Genomic DNA, 16,843 nt, shown 5'->3' with positions numbered 1-16,843 from the left:
CTTAAGATGTGTGTACACACTCTGGGTACATGACAGCGCACTGCCTGTTCTGGCAGAGAGAGTTAGAGACGATACAGTAATAGTTCAGCGACTTTCAAGACGTTCTCGCAACTGAACACTGCTACTGGTTTTATTTAACTGACTCTTTTTTGAGACATGGAGCTTCAGACCAGTCCGACACCATTAACAATGGGGTAACAATCAACAATTACAAGACACAATAAACACAGCAGCTTTTCCATTGGCCTGTGGACTGTATCTGGGTGATGCTGAGTGAGCCTCCGGTATTCTGTAATTCGCCATCTAAGGTGCTGAGTTTTCTTTAAAAGAGTACAGGGTAAAAGCGCACGTCCTGGGGACTTCCTGAAAGTTAAGCGCGTATCTTAAGCTCATGGTAGGTGTGAACAAGAGGACGTTGATAATGCTGCCTACATCGCAAGGCCATGCCAAAAAAATGTAATGGAGGCAAGTCACATAGTCATGCTGCTAGTTACTGTCCAGGCATTCCCATCCTGAGCTACCATTTACTGAAGAGGTGACCTTAACTGATGATCACCTTGTAACAGTGTCTCACAGAGGACACCTGCTCAGCCACCGTACTTGAAGGAAGAAATTCTTCACTGCTGCTGATTGCAGCTTTAAAAGTCGTTACGTTTCACCATGTTGCATTTCCAGGAAATGCTGCAGTTTTTCCTGTGGTTTTCACCTTACATGTACCACACACTGAAGTGCGTTTTATCAAGGTCGGACACATCTTTCAATGTTTTTTCTGATGATTTTATTCTGCTCTGCAGCGCTACAGTGCTCTTGCCTTGGTTTATCATGGCAACCTTCCATCAAGAGGCAGCCTGCCTTCATAGCAACTTGTTTTCAGGCTCCCAGACAATTAGGAAGACTGACTGCTATATCCTCAGTTAGACCGAAGCAGACAGAGACACCTGAAAAACCTGCTTCCCCCAGTCCCTGAAAGCAAAGCGCCCCCTGTTGAGCTACTGCCTCTGCCTCTGCACGTTGTCCTTGGAAACCGCTAAGGAACCATCTGCCCTCCACAGTTCAAAATGGGTAAAATTCAGCCGCTGGTGGCAGGAAGACTTGCCCCTGTGGTGCCACACGCGTGTCCGAGCCCCGGGTGGGGTCCACCAGGCGGACAGCACACCCACGGCACAGGACTCCGACCGGCGGGCATGTCCAGTCTTCCCCAGGCGGTGAGCAGGCCGTGGCACAGCTGGCGAGTCCGAAATAAGGAGCACAGAAAAGAGAGGGCATGACGACTGCTGAGGCAGCCGGCTCAGCCACTCGCAGTGGGCAGGTGTGGCACCACGCCGTGCTCCCTTGAAAACACAAGCAGGCGCTATCGCAGACAGGCTGGCACTGAAACCCACCGCGGTCTGCGAGCTTTGATGTCACATGAGAAAAACAGTAAATATATATATTAGCCACAGCACGATGGTTAAGACTAGCTTGCAGTGTTTGGCAGGAGAGAAAACAGTAACCCCTAAATGCCTCCTTAAGTTTCAATCTAAAGGAAACCAACACGCACTGTGGAAATATGTAGCTTGACGTGAATGTGATTTTTAAAGTAGCAAGGAGCCATGCAGAATTATTTTAAGACAGCTGCCTTCCAAGAACTAGGATGCAACTCGATTGAGGATGAAGCATAATACCCCGACTTGAAAAGAATCATCGACTTTCGTGGCGTGACGTAACTGTAACTGTTCGTAGGGAAGAAGTAGGGATTTTATGGAAACGGACTTCTCATCAAAGGGAAAACTGGTTTTCGGAAGCCTCTTCTTCTGTGACTGAGAAGCTAATAAAGTCACCCTTCCCGAGCCCTGCGCTCGTCTTGGAAAGACAGTGGGTTCCAGAGCTGTTCGCTGTGCTGTTTTCTCTTTCTGGAAGGGTGTGTGCGTATCTCATGCTGTAGGTCTGTAGGTCAGAAATGCAGAGCCTCATGCTCTCTCCCCCTGGCCTGCGACCTCCACGGATTATAATGAGCTTCCTGTCAGCACAGGACCCCAGGGGACTCTGTACCACTGAGTCATTCCTGCAGGGAAAACAACCCCCCGCATACACTGTGCAGCTCAGAGATTTCAGTGTTTTTGTAAATGTGCCGTTCCCTATTTAAGAGCTGGGAGGGAACAGTACACAATAAGCAGGGTGAATTGAGTGGGTGTGCAATGCATACACACAAACAAGCACGCATTGCTCATACTTAAAAATCTGGGCTTGGTGGGCCTGTTGATAAAGGACCCGTCTGTTCTTCGTCTGTTGCTGTATAAAGCAATGTTTTACAGTTCTTTGCAACAGAGTATTTTAAACCTGCCGCTAGGAGAGCAATGCGAATGAACATTACTCTGTCAACCACCAGGGGTCGCCAAAGCCCACACATAATTATTGTCAGCTTTTCCCCAGCACATCAACGCTTCAGAAATAGAAAGGAAAGTACAGACTGAATACACAATCCTGGTTAAGACAGATCTTGATAATGCAGCATGATAAGGTTCAAAAAACGTGAAGAAGGCAAAGCGAATTAGGAAAGACTTCCTTTTATAAACTGAACTGCAAGAACATAAGTTTTCACACAGGCTTTCTCACCTAAGATACTCTGTTGTGCAATCCTGCGTGTTTACATTTTTTTCCTATTAAAACATCCTAAAGTGCCCTTACTCTACAAGCAGTAAAATACAGCACAGTGCGCCTGTTGTCCTGGGAATAACAGGAAGCTAAAAACATTGGAAGAGCCTCTTCAGCACAACAATTCCTCTTAGTAACCCTGGACCCTGGCAACACAGCCAGCAAAGGCTCTTAGACACAGCAGCATGTATTCCCCACACATGGGCACCCATAAGGAGTAAATAAATAACCCTGGTATTATCAAGCAACACAGAACCTCAAAACAAACATGTCCCTACATTTGCACAGTCACCACAGTTTAAAAAATGATAATATCAAAGGCAGGAATTAGTGCTGCGTATACACAGTTTAATGTGTTGTTCTTTCTTCCTGTTTTCTGTGGTTGTGTGGTTGCAATACTGACAGAGCTAAAAACGGGTATCCTGTCGAAAAGCAGAAATGAGACACACAGCGTGCTCGTCTTCAAAGCAAGGGGAGCACATCAAGCACCCCTCATAGACTAACCACAGACCCGCCGTAGAGCTGGCCCAGACAGCTTCACAGAAACAGCACACCGTCTCTGGACGAGATCGCATTTTCCAACTTTTTTTTTCCTCTAGGGATTTTAAGAGTGAAAAGAATCAGCTCCTGTACACTGTAATCAGGACTTTTTAACAAAACAAATACACAATTAGGTGCAATTAAGTGCCAACATATACTGTACAGACATATATATATATAGTATATGCAAATTTAAAACAAAAAAAATGTCCAAAACATAATAAACCTTTTAAAGGGTCAACTTGTAGATACTTCAGTTCAGTTCAGCATGTGTTAACCTGCAAAGACACTTAATCTCTTCTATTTACTGAAAAAAATAGGCTCAAGTCCCATTTTCCTATGTTCCTCCTACTGTATGTGCCTTCAGATTCACATCACAGGGTCAGTGGACCCGCCTGGTACTGGTGCCAAATGTTCTTCTCGGAAATTGCCAAGGGCATGAAGCCAACAACTGGGCTTCCTTGACCTGGTGTTTCAGCCACGGGTGTCGGCGCCCAGTGATTCATCTGCTAGGGGTCAGAAACAGCTATTAGTCCCAGACCTCCACGCCAAATCGAACCCGAACAGGCTGAGCTCTGAGGTGTGGAAAAAGTCAGTGTTTTCCCATCACACCCAATAGCAAGCCGGTCAGCAAAATAGACCTTAGCTCTGACACAGAGAGAGAGGGGAAGGAGATAAAAGTTGAGTAAATAAACTTGGTGAGGTGCAGTAATCCTGCCTCGTGCAGAGACATCCATTGATGTGTACACCAAGAGTGCATCACAGAACTGTGCAAACCCTCATTTTGGAATAAGAAAAGAAAATGTTGGGAGTCCAGCAAATGCTCCATATTCCGTAAGATAATGTGTTGGGATCTCGCAAGTTGTTTCTGCAATACGTTGGCTAATATTTTGTGCTCCATATGCTCTGCACTTGTTTCTTCAGCCCACAACTGCGCAGAGATTTCATTATGGCTTGGCAGTTAGTTCACAGGAATGAAATCCAAGAATTCCTTTAGGTGTAGCACAAATGTAGAAAAAAAAACAAAGCACTGCAAACTAAACTGCAGGGCATCTACTTGTCCCATACTTCAAGGCAAAGACAGTTTTATGAAGGTATAATTACTAACTCATGCTTGTTTGTAAGTCAAAACAATTCCCCCTTTCTTATATTATGCTGTACGTGTAATACAGATGAGACAGTCTTGCTGTTGTTACAGAGTGTTCGACCCAAGAGGGGGTGGCATGATGGCCTGGCAGGACTGCTTCTGGCTCACAGCTCTCGGGTCCTGGGTTTGGTTCTGTGTGCCGTCTGCTCCCCCTCACCCTGTGTGGGGGTGTCCTCCCACCTTCCAAAGACATACTGGAAACATGAATTGCTGTCTCTAGATTGTCCCTGCGTGCATATTTGTGGGCTCTGAACCCTAACTGGTGCCCCAGCAAGGCTGCCGTTCTGATTGGCCCAGCTGCTTCTAAGATGGGCTTCAGACTGTCACAAATCTCACCCGGAACAAGTGACCTTCCGCTAAATTGTACACTATTTTCACTATCATGACACATGCATTCGCAGCCAGTATTTAATCTGTCTCTCGTTCCAGACATGATTATCAGATCCGATTTCAAATCATCATATCAAGGAATACATTTGCTCCTTCACTGAAGCCCGTTCAGCTTCTCTTCTTTAAATTCTTAACACACAAACGGCTGCTCACCAGGCTTAGACATCTCGGGCACAAACAGAACTGGTTTAGAAAATTCCACTGCTAGTTTTACTATTATAACAGCTGTGACTATTATTAGCACAGCTTAGCTTGGGTGCAAAGTAACAAAGCCCATCATTAAGGGATCTTTAACTCATTATATATATATATGAATTAACATTTAACACTAAATTAAAGAACATCATACATCTAAAAGAATGAATGAATATTAGTCATAATAAATAAATGCAGTCTTTAATACAGCTACAGATGCATAGTTCTAATTAGGTCTCTGAACTCAGTCCCTGCTTCCATTTGCAGACAAATGGGAAAATCCAAGTCCTTCAGAAATATGTGAAAGAGAACTGCTGCAGGTGAAGGAGAGTTGCTATAGTATATCTCCAGGACTTAAGAATGAGAGAGAGGACACTGTGAACGTCTGAGACATAGGAAAGGAGTGCAGGCCATGTGGCCCATCTTGCTTGCGAGCTTTTAAACACCCCGCACTTAACGAGGCCAGCGAGCAGCGAAAGAGTTCGTTCATGACCTTGAAAAAAAGCATGTTAACCGAGCTTGATCTCAGGGGGCTCAATCTGAACCTCAAACAGGACGAACATTCAGAGCGCCCCCCCTCCGCTCTTTCACAAAAGCTCGTCATGCTGCCTTTTGGAACTTCAGAAGTGCCCCTCCATTTCTGTTTCTCTTTTAGCTGAATCAGTTCCTCCAAACCTCGGTCCTACAATAACAACACAGAGGAAGCCAAAAGTGGAAGTTCACTCCAGCGCTTGTTACCCGTTTTCCCTTAGTTTTCTATGGGCTGAATCCATATGCAAAGAACCCAAAAAAAACTTTCAATAGCACATTCATTCTGTTTTACTGAGCAGCAGTAACGAAAACATGTAAAGTTGTCATTCTGCAGACCAGCTCCTCCATCACACATCACAAGCCTGTGTTGTAACCATGTTTAAATGTTCTTGTTTATGGGTCTGCTCTGCGTACGGAAGACTCATGCACCACCGAGAGTTTATTTTTTAGTCCTGCCATGCTTTTACAGTGTATAGAACTGCACACTATTAAACACCTTGCATTGTGCATTATCAAAGGTCAGATAAGACTCGTCTTTCAAAGTCACTGCCCCCACTGCCATCCTGAAATCATTTCACCCGCGATCTCCGGACATCAGCAAGGCCGATCCAATAAAACTGCACGTCTGATCGCAAAATATAACACTGGGGTCTGGCAGGTGATATCGGGGGACCTTGGTAACGTCGAGGCAAACTCATGGCAGCTGTAACCGAGAGGACAAGTGGAGTGAGGGCTTCTGTGAAGCAGGTGAGAGTCCAGAGTGGCAGTCCACGAGTGGCAGTGGGCATCAACACTCGCTGCGCCAGTCAGCGCCAGCCCGCGCTGGCCCTGAGGCCGGAGAGCCTCGTCCAGCAGGAGGGACGGGTCACGAAACAGCTTTTCAAGCGCTTTCACAGCCCTTTATTAGAAAATAAAAAAGTTTAGAAACCCTCCTAACTTGTCTTCTGATCAAACAAGCAAACGCCTGTGTCTCGCATTTCTGCTCTGTCTGCAAGCAAGGCGTTCGCCTGCAGAAACCCACTGAAAGGGCTTCGCTGAACAAGTGACCTGCTTAGGTGCTAAATCGCTGTGTGTGTTTAGAAAGATTCTGTTCCAAAGGAACACCTGACAGCGAGTCCATTCGACCTGCTGGGTCAGTGGGTCAAAGGAACTACGGCCACCCATTTTGCATCGATGGATCATGTGCAGCTCACCCGGAGCTGCTGTGATCGGGTCTGTGAAGATCCTGATCGATGGGAAAGAAAGATCACTAAATGACAGGCTTTGTTTCTTCGCACCCAAGCTAAGCTGTGCTAATAACAGTCACAGCTGTTATAATGGTAGGACTAGCAGTGCCGTCTCCTGAAACGGTGCTGATCGTGCCTGAGACGTCCAAGACTGTTGAGCAGCTGTGTGTCAGTTCAGCACCTGTCAAAGAAGTCAAGAAGGGAAGCTGAACAGTCTTCGGTGAGTCAGAAGGTGTTGATCACCTGAGCAACGTCTTCAAGAGTTCAGTGTCCCAGCATGAAGGGTCTTTTCTTTGCAACATTTTCTTAACATTATAAGCCATGCGGAAAACTGGCCCATTGAAAATCACCACATTAATTCCTTCAAACCCACAATTCCTTATTTATAGGACTCATGCTGCACCAGTTTGGATTAGCGCAGTCTCTCAGGGTTGAGTTTGTAATCCCTTTCCAAAACAACATCTGGAGAGATCTTCCAGAAATAGACCAGGCACAATAATAATCATGCCCTGAAATGACCACATTATTGAATCTCAGAGAGGGACAAAACAAGATACACCTAAAATAATAACTGCAGAGCACTAGGAAAACATTACGGCACATTTATCACATCGTGGCAACGAAGCCCTGGCCAAGGAGCCGGCACCTGGGGGAAGGTTAACTGCAATAAATACGATTCTTGGCACTGAGCTACTGCATGCTGCTGGTGACTCACCCTCCCTCCCTCCCTGCAGCACAACCTCACACGCAGCTCTCCAGGCGCGGTGGAGTTGACTTCTCCCGCCCGCTCGGCGCAGGACACGGACAGCACCGGCGCCTGTCCCTGGAGGGTCCAGGGCCCAGGTGGAGGAGCTCTTCAGCCTGGCGATAACCTCACGGGCGGAGCTTCTGGCACACCACCTGCCCCACTCCTGGGCCTCACACAGTTACAGGATCGGCCTCCCTGTACTCCTCACTGACACCCGTTTAGGACAAGCCGTCCTGAGGCACCGAGGTAACAGATGCTGGAGCGAAGCTGCATGAACACAGGGAAAACTCCGCAGGCTCCTTACAGACAGGCATCCGAGCCCAGCATCAGACCCAGGACCTTCCAGCTGCGGGGCAGCAGTGCTACCCAACACACCACAGTGCCATCCGATTCATTTCTGCAAAGGCTCAGGAGCACGATGGGCTGTGACACACCCACCAGAAGGGTTAACCCCAGGAAATCTGTACAGCGCTTTCTCATTTCCCCCTAGTTTTTACCAATCTTTTGTCAAGCACCTGCTTCGTCATTGGCCCAAATAATAATACTAATAATAATAATAATAATAATGAATCTATCAAGATAAATAATGAAACCCTGCCATGGCCTGACCTCTCTCCTTCGCCACACCTTGCTGCTCACGCTCCCTGGCGTGTCACAGGCCTGCGGAAGAAGTGGCCACGAGATGGACACACAAAAAAAATCTTTTTAAAAAGCCACTTACGTTAAAACAGGCTGTCTATAAAAACCGTAAACATCCGGCCTCTTATTTTTTAATAAACCCAGCATGTGCCGCTTTTCTGAAGCGTGTGCTTCAAAAGACTGGAAAGCCATCAAACACCGAAACATGATTTCAAGCCCAACAGCCCTGATGCGTGTCCAGCGCTTAACGAGCCGTATCTAGGCAGGCGTATCCACAACAGTCTGCGCTGGCCAGGTGATGCACAATTTACCTGTGCCTCCCTCTGAAACCCACATTCTGCGCCAGAGCCCCAGAGCTTTTTCAAGAACTGGGTTTCCTGCGAAACGTCAGCCATTTCTGAAGTCTTTTTCATCTGCCTGGAAACCTTATTTTAAAAAAAATAGCCGCCGGGATAAAAAAAACGTAAAGTATGACTCACAGAGGAAATCCCATACAGGGCATCTTTATGGAAAATGGATGGCAGTCCAATTTCCTGCAAATCCAAGAGCTGCAGGAGTTTAGTGTATCCCTGTGGTGACGGAATGTATTATATGGGATCATCCTTTCATTCACTTACTTTAGACATCGAACTGTATTTGCAGCTGATGAAAATGACCTACAGTATAATGTCTCTCGAAAGGAAAAATAAAATAAAAGTGCAAGGGGGTGGGGGGGTAATAAACGATAAGACAACAGATTTTAGGATCCACGTGAAATTTTTATAGATCCTGTGAGTCACCGAAACATCGCCTACCACAGTCTTGTGCCAGCTTCCTCTTTTTCAAAAAAAGCAGATGTTGTATCTCTTCGATCCTCTCTGGGAGAAAATATTTCATCTGTATAACAGAAAGACGTGCCAGAGCGTAGACAGACTGGCTACAAACGTGCAGCTACACAGATTTCTGCGCCTCTGACACAGAGATGGGGACCTGGCGTTTTCCTTATGAAGCACAGTTAAGAGGCAGATTCCTGCAGCTGCCAAGCTTTGCCGTCGTGCACGCAGGGAATATTCATTTTTGTCCACGAGAAGGGCAAACCGGCCTTTGTGACAGCTCAAGAGACGGCGCCCAGCCCCTGCCAATGTTATCCCAGTTTCTACCATACTGCGATACACTCTGGGTCAACAGGCAGAAATCCGGCGTAGATGATCAAACATCGCGACTGCATCGCTGGCTATGCCGTGATGATACGCAATATGTATGAGATGAGGAGGGGACACAGTGGCGCAGCGGTTTGCTTTGCTGCCTCGCAGCGCGGGGACCAGCGGTTCAGGTCTGACCCCGGGGTGCTGTCTGTGCGGAGTCTGCATGTTCTCCCCTGTGCTCACATGGGTTTTCGTCCGAGTGATCCAGTTTCCCCCCACAGCCCAAAGACATACAAGTAGGTTGATTGAGTTCTGGGACAAACTGCCCCCCCCCTGAATTGGAAGAAGAGGTTAGAGAAAGAGGTGGATGGATGAAAGTAGGATATAGGATAATGAATCACCCTTCCTGGTCATGTAGTTACGCTGAGAAATCGCTTCCTGGCCCTTCCTGATTTAATTCTGTCTTAAGACAGCAGAATCATATTTCTACAGGACAGCAGGCGAAAACGTTTATAGATATAGCAGAGGAGCAGCCCCAGCGCCGAGTAGAAAAAAAAAACAAAACATTTAGTTCTCCGCTTCAGGACCTGTGGCCCGCGTTTCTTTCCGTGCTTTCCTGAATTGTGATCACGTAACCTTGGTAACCCACGCAAAGCAAAAGCAGGACCGGGACGTGCTGCTGCTGCTGCCTACAGTTTCCCTGTGTCGGCCCTGCGCTCCGGAGGCAGACAATCCCTACAGCAGCTTTGGAACGGTCCTAGAAAAAATCACGGAGGCTCTCTTGCTGGAGGGGATTTGTCAAAACACAAACAATGCCGGCTCAGTGACGGTCAAACACACGCTCTACTTCCAATGCCAGCAGGAGAGCAGCAAGGCCCGCGTCAAACGGAAGAAACGGCTGGTTAATGCTGCCACCCAGCGGTGGCCTGTTGTAACGCGCACTTGCATATGGAGTTCGAAGCGCTATGGGGAGAAGGATCCGAGGACACACATGGAAATTAAGAGGATGCACGCTGAGGACCGAAAACAGGAGCCACGTCTTTACACCAAGGGTTGCAGGGGTCTGCGACGAGCTGCCCCAATCACGATGATGAAACAGATTCCCTGGGTGCTGGTCAAGAAACGGCTAAATGATGTTCATGATCCACAGAGCTCCTAGAAACCAATCAGGCAAGAGGAGTCAATTGAGCCTCTCTTGCCTGTAACGTTTTTTTTCTCAGGTTTATAGCTCCTGCAGTGGTAAGCGCCTGGTTAACGCTTGTTAATTCAGCTGCATCATAGGTTGGCAATCGCCATATTTTGTCCATTTGGTAGTTACTGTAGTAGCTAATTGATCCAAGCACGGGTCAGTCACGGGAGGATCTCATCCAGCTGTTTCCTGAAAACAAGCCAGAGTGAAGGCTTCTACTACATGGATGGGCAGCTTGTTCCACACTCCCACACTGCTTGGCGTAAAGAAGTGCCTCCTGTTCTCAGTTTTAAACACCCTTCCACGTAGATTCCATTTGCGTCCTCTGGAAATTCATAAATCTGGACATAACCCAAAATCTTTTTGCTTGTTTCATTTTGTATCTGGCTCTGAGAAAATCTTGGGGCTGTGGCTCTGGTCTGCAAACCTTGTCACTGTCTGCAAGCATGCACCCTTAAAAACATCTGCTGCGCAACACCGCGGTAAAGAGAGAGTCGTGTGAACTTCAGGGGAATGGTGATGAAGCACGTACTGTAGCTGAACCACGACATCACCTGTGTGCAGCTAAGACAGAGCAAACACATTCTGTGGCGTAAGCTTGGGAGAACGATCGACTGCCACTTGTTGGGGTCTCTTTAAAGCATCAGCACCTGACGAGCTGGAACAAGCCGCTGGAATTGGGAAAACTACGCCAGTATTGAGGTGACTGAGGTTGTTAAGGACTGATGAGAAGTGGGCTGGAAGAGAAACCCGGAGCCCGCTGATCGAAAGGTACCTATCTGTCGCTTCTATTAGCATTGAGAAAGTGCAGAACAGATATGAACATTTCAGAGGAAAGCAACGAGTCAGTTTATGCTTGTTGGGCGGCCTCATGTGGAAAGAACTGCAATAAGCCAGTCATTGTGTGTGTGACAATGAGAGTGATGTGGCAAGACTGACTTACAAAGTAAGGCCATTTTCTTGTCAGTCTCTGCACACAGCAGCACCTTGTGACTAATTCACTGCACTACATACTCAAAGAAAAGGCACTGCTGTTGTCTAACAGGTATACATGCTCTGCACTGAACGAACACCTTAAGAGAACAGCCACAAACCCAACAAATCTACTGACATTCCTCTCCTCATGTTCTTCAGAGATTAGGTTTCATACTGGGACCTGTTTTGAACCTGTGCTGACGGCAACGGTATAAATCGATAATATATAAGTAAACTGTAATGAAGCTCTCATGCTGTGTATTGAAAATGTTGATAATACTGGCATGAGTGAACATTAATTTACTGTATTTGACCAATTACAAAACCAATGCAGAACTAAAAGCAGTTTATAGTTTTGTTCTTTAGATCTTTAAGAACTGAGAGACTAGGATATTAGCATTTATTCATTATAATAACAAGATTAAAAAGCAAAGAAATAAACTTCTAATGGATGGCATGACCATACAGTAATATTGAATGTCTGTGATACTGTATATCCACAAGGCTTTAAGGCAGAGACCAGTCTCTGAAAGCTACAAGCGGCATCCATTATAGTCACAGAGGACAGCTGGGAATGCAGTACAACAACAGGAAGACCCACACAAGAAGTGCAGAGATTTATACCTTTTTCCAGTCACATTCTTTGCATTCTCTCTACACGTCTGCCCCACAATTTCAATTCCTTTTAACAGTGTTAGAAAGGAGAAGGCTGCTTGGCCCTGCTTGCTCTGTTGGTTACAAGTACTTCAATAATCCATGAATCAATCTGCAGAAGCTACTTCTTGAAAGACGCCCAGGTGTCAACATCAACACCATGGCTGGGTGGCTTGGCACAGACTCCCACAACTCTTTGCGTCGAGAAATGCTTCCTGGTCTGGGTTTTTAACGCATTTCTCTGTCACTTCCATTTGTGCCCTCTGGTTCCTGATTGGTTGTTCTTTCTGAAAAGGTCTATTGAGTCGACTTGGTTAATTCCTTAGAGGATTTTGGACATTTAGATCGGTTCCCCTCACAGTCTTCTTTGTTGAGCACCGAGAAGATTCAGTTCTTTTCGTGAAGGACATTCCTGTAAGCCTGGGAAAATATTCAGTGGATCTTCTTTGGAGTGACTGCTTCAACACCCTTTTTTGCAACATGGTGACCAAAAGGATTAAAAATGGTTCTTGCACCAAACCTTAGCCCTTGTTATCCTGCGTTTTTTAAGCATCGTCTGATCATGACTAATATATTTTTCATCTTTCCAGCTTTCCAGCTCCTCCTGAGCGTTATCACCACGTCACTCCTTCATGAGTACCAAACCTCTGCAGGGGAAGTCACGAATAAAGAGGAGCATGAGTCAGAAATCCCACCATGTCCGATGGGATTGAACTACAGTCCTGATGCAGGGGGCCGATCAGCTGTCCGTCCAAGAGAAACAGCAGGGATGTCCAGTTCAGGTCCACTCATATTAGTGTGGATCGGCACTCCACAAGCGTAACCAGCTCATGACTGACCAATTAAGGTCTCTTACGGAGACTTAGAAAACCTGCAGACACACTGGTTCTCCAGAACCAGGGATGGACACCCATGATTACAGGCTGTCTTCTGATTTCCCCTGTTGAAGCACCAGATCACTGGGGACTGAATTGTACCTGGTGCTGCTTGCTCTGCTTGGAACTGCACATCCTTCATTAAACAATGAGTGTAGGTGTGGCATAGACTTGAAAGGACATTACATACTTATTACCACTCATACAATTACAGTAAAGCATGCCTTACAGCTATGCACATATGCGTTCAAACCACTGAGCAGCAGTGGAATGTTCTTCTCATAAACCCAACAATGACCAATTAAGTCCAGTTTATATACACATTTGCAACAGTGCGTAACTACACCAAATGTATACCAAAGTGTGTAACAAAGCATATACAGCTGTAGAGTTAATCTGTCCTTTCAAACACTAGAGGAAACAATCTAATATATATGAATAACAACGATAAACAACTGTGCAAGTTCAGAACACCAAATTCATCTGCAACTCCTTTTCTACAAATAATTTTTTTCATGCCAGTAATGAACAGTGCACCAGCATGCACTGGCATACAAAAAAGGAATGTATAGACTGCTGTATGTGACAGCCGCCCTCTTCCTGCCTACTCAGCGTTGCTATTTGAACTCAATGCAGAAGTTAAAGAAAACTCCATTAAGTACAATTCAGACACTGCCCGGAGTCACCAAATACGTGAATTGCTTCAGTGTGAAACTCCGGTAAAAACTCGATCAATGAACAATCCCTGGGAGTCTCTCTGGCTGTTCAGAGGCAGGCAGGCAGGCAGGGTGCGTTAGCTTGGTGTCTGCCTGAACACTGCAGCCAAATAAAATGCAGACTGACTGTGTGCTGGTCTGAGACACAGGCAGCGGCTGAACTCTGCCCACTGCAGATTACTCAAGGACAAAATAAAGCAGAGAAAACGTCAACCCTGAAAAGCAGCCACTCAGGTTCAGAAAAGAAGAATTTCCACAAACCTACCTGCAATTTTGTCTCCCTCCATAACTAGTTCACACCCTCCAGAAGCCACATGTAATGTCTGCCTTTTTTTCCCCTCAAATTTTTTTTTGGAGACTTCCCCTTTCGCTCTCTCTGCCTTCTCTCGCTCACTTGTTCACTCTCTCTCTCTTTCTCAGTCTAATTTCTTCAATCTGTTGCGATAATGAATGCATCCAAAATTACCACATTGCCATGTGCTGATCATATGGAGTTTTTGCGTCTCTTTCTTTTCTGCCTTGACACTGAAGCAGCATTGTGTCTTTGAAATGGAAAACCGAGGCCATGTGACTTGAACTCCCCAGCCCAAAATAACCCACTCCACTCATCGCCAGAGGGCTAAGAAAATTCAAAACGTCTCCTGTTTGATTTCTCCGGAGCTCGGGGCTACTAACAGCCTGCAATAACAGGGCTGAGACAAAGCCACTCGATACACACCGCGCTCATGTGAGGGACGGTTTGCAAGCCTACTCGCTAGGAGAAGTTTTTAACCAAGGCACAGCTAAACAGCTAAGCGCCAGCTCCTCTGAAGTGTTGCATCAGGAACAGACAGAAGTGCAGCAAGGTTATCTGAACTGCACAGATAAGTGCTATTGAAATAGTGTTATTATTCAGGCAAGAGGTTATGCACTCTGACCCCTCTGATGTGGCCATTACATTTCACACAGGTTAAAGATCACATAATGAGACTGTGACTCACTAAGGGGCTTAAGACACAGCCAAACCAGAAATGATCAGTTTAGAAGACTTGATCTTCCCCAGATTTCAGTGGATCCTGCTCTCTTGGGATTATTTTTAAGGAGCTCTCTACCGCTCTCTGCAGGGAGGACGACTGCAGCGAGGCTGGCCTGGATCGGATGGCCAAGTTCTTTCTGGACACTACGTCTATCATCTGACTTCATTTTCAGGGTCCTGGGGTACAGACCTCGTAGATCGGTACCGACAGATTTGGGGGGAGACAAGGTGTGGCACAGTTCTGCATTTTTCTGTTTTTCTTATTCTAAAATAAAAACAAAATTGCTCCAAAATGGTTTTCAGAAAAGATCAGCTGTCTGTTAATCGCACCACGTCCCCAATGCTGTATGTGTCACTCTTGAGTAACAGGTATGAATGGGATGATATCCTCCTGAGCATCTTCCTAACTCCTAAATCTCTTGAAGAACTCTTCCCATAATAAGACTGATACATTTTAATAATAAACGCCCTCTCTGTATAATAGAACACAGGATAAATATCAGAGGCAAAAAGATTTTAAATCACACATGCACACTTTAGTTTTCAAATATAGATCCTAGTAACAGTCGTAGAGGTCCAGTTATGGCACTGCAGTTAAAAACACACTCCCCCGCGGTGTGGAGTCTGATCCCTGGTAGAGTCGAAGACTTGAAACAGAAGATTGAAGGTGAACTGCGGGACTATAGTAATGCAATAGCAGAAGAACCTTAAAATAAATCTCTAAATGCTCTGAATTGCACTAGGAGCCAGTGCAATCTATAGGGGATTGGAGTTATGTGTTTTAAATAAGTACACACGCTAGTGCACTCTGGACATACTGAAGCCTGTTTAGTGTAACTGTGGTGTGTTATCCATTTGATCAGGGTCATCTTCTCAAATATGTGTTTCACTGATGAGGATTTCTATCAAGAGAGGTAGAGTTTACTACCTTCTTATCGTGTCTGAATCATGGCCAATCCACAAACCAAATCAAATGAGGCAGCCTATACTGTTTACATACAGGCTTCTCTCCATCACTCTAATTGTTTAAGACAAAAATTGCGCTGTGCTCAGACTTACTCTCTCTCTCTCCCTCTCTCTCTGGAAAACATTCTGGAAAAACTGCTGTTCAAACGATCAAAACAACCAGAAAATGGTACCAGAGTGTGATGTGTTCAAGCTGACAGAGCAAATGGTTTATTTTAAAATGCACGAAACAGATAACCCCGCTCTCCCACAGAAGACAGCATGTTTATTTTATGTGTGTGAGGGGTTACTGAATGGTTCTCAGCTGGGCCAGACACAGTGTCCATGACTATCCAGCAGGCCTGCCACTGGGCTGCAATTATTGATTAACAAGGTGGGTGATGCTCTGTGGCACATGGAACTCCTTGCAGGTGACTCACACCCTCCCCAGAAATAAATAAATCTTGGATTTCCTTCTGACCTTATTCTAAAATGTACCCAGGGGGTCCATAAACCTCACCTGCTATTAAACTCCTCCCAAATTATGAACACGGTACTTCTCAACTGCACGACTATTTTTAATGACACAATCAGACTCTTTTCTTTTTTTAATTTTTTTTTCAGGTTTTCATTCAAGGTTTCCAAAATACGAACGTATTTATTTCAGAATCCAGAGAAAGGCTGCACTTAAACCACCAACAGGAGGAGAAAAGGCTGCTCTTGCGCGGCACAAAACCCGAGAACAGGAGGAAGCTCTTCTAATGATTTTGGTCTCATACTGTTAACACGTGAGAACAAGGGCAGCTACCTACTGTAAATGTGGCCACCGGCCAAAGCAACAACAAAAAAAACCTTTAAAATGTTTTGATGTGGGTCAGTGACAATGACCCCACAGAGTCACCGGAGCTTAGAAGGGAAAGCAAAATCTGTCTGATCCAAGTCCACACATCTGAAATAGTAACAGCACTTCTTACTCTTTAACCGGTAAGCATGTGGTTTTCCGGTGCTTTGCCAGAGGGGGCTTCTGCGCTATCCTGTCATGAGGAATCTTGGCCCCACCCTCCTCTTGAACGGGGCTGACATTCCAGGGATGGTGTGGTTGGAGATACTGGAGGATCGGCCTCGGTCTTTATCGACACGATGTAGCCCTCGCACATACTGTACCTGTCAACACCTCCCTCCAGTGGAAGCTGCTGGCTGTAGAGACCGCCGCACACTCTGCCCAACTTAATGACACCCCAGCTGGGAACATGCTAGTTACACAACCACATTACACTGGCAAGAACACGCAAGCCCTCAT

The 16,843-nt window shown here is 45.9% G+C and overlaps 1 protein-coding gene across 3 annotated transcripts in view; it reads right to left on the bottom strand.

Moving 5' to 3' along the window:
• The window catches only part of LOC102697629 (septin-9-like), a 94,972-nt gene that overhangs the window by 62,626 nt on the left and 15,503 nt on the right, over nt 1-16,843 (bottom strand). The window contains exon 1 of one of the 3 annotated variants that reach the window (XM_015356273.2): nt 13,849-14,145. The exons of the other annotated variants lie outside the window; for them this stretch is intronic. Within the exon in view, the coding sequence (XP_015211759.2) occupies nt 13,849-13,870 (22 nt within the window). The 5' untranslated portion in view covers nt 13,871-14,145. Of the gene's footprint in view, nt 1-13,848; nt 14,146-16,843 lie in introns of those variants that run through there. 3 annotated transcript variants of the gene reach the window in all.

Source organism: Lepisosteus oculatus, chromosome 9 (assembly GCF_040954835.1).
Source record: "Lepisosteus oculatus isolate fLepOcu1 chromosome 9, fLepOcu1.hap2, whole genome shotgun sequence".
NCBI classification, from domain to species: domain Eukaryota; kingdom Metazoa; phylum Chordata; class Actinopteri; order Semionotiformes; family Lepisosteidae; genus Lepisosteus; species Lepisosteus oculatus.
The sequence above is the reverse complement of the archived record's forward strand: the minus strand, read 5'-3'. Positions and strand labels throughout refer to the sequence as shown.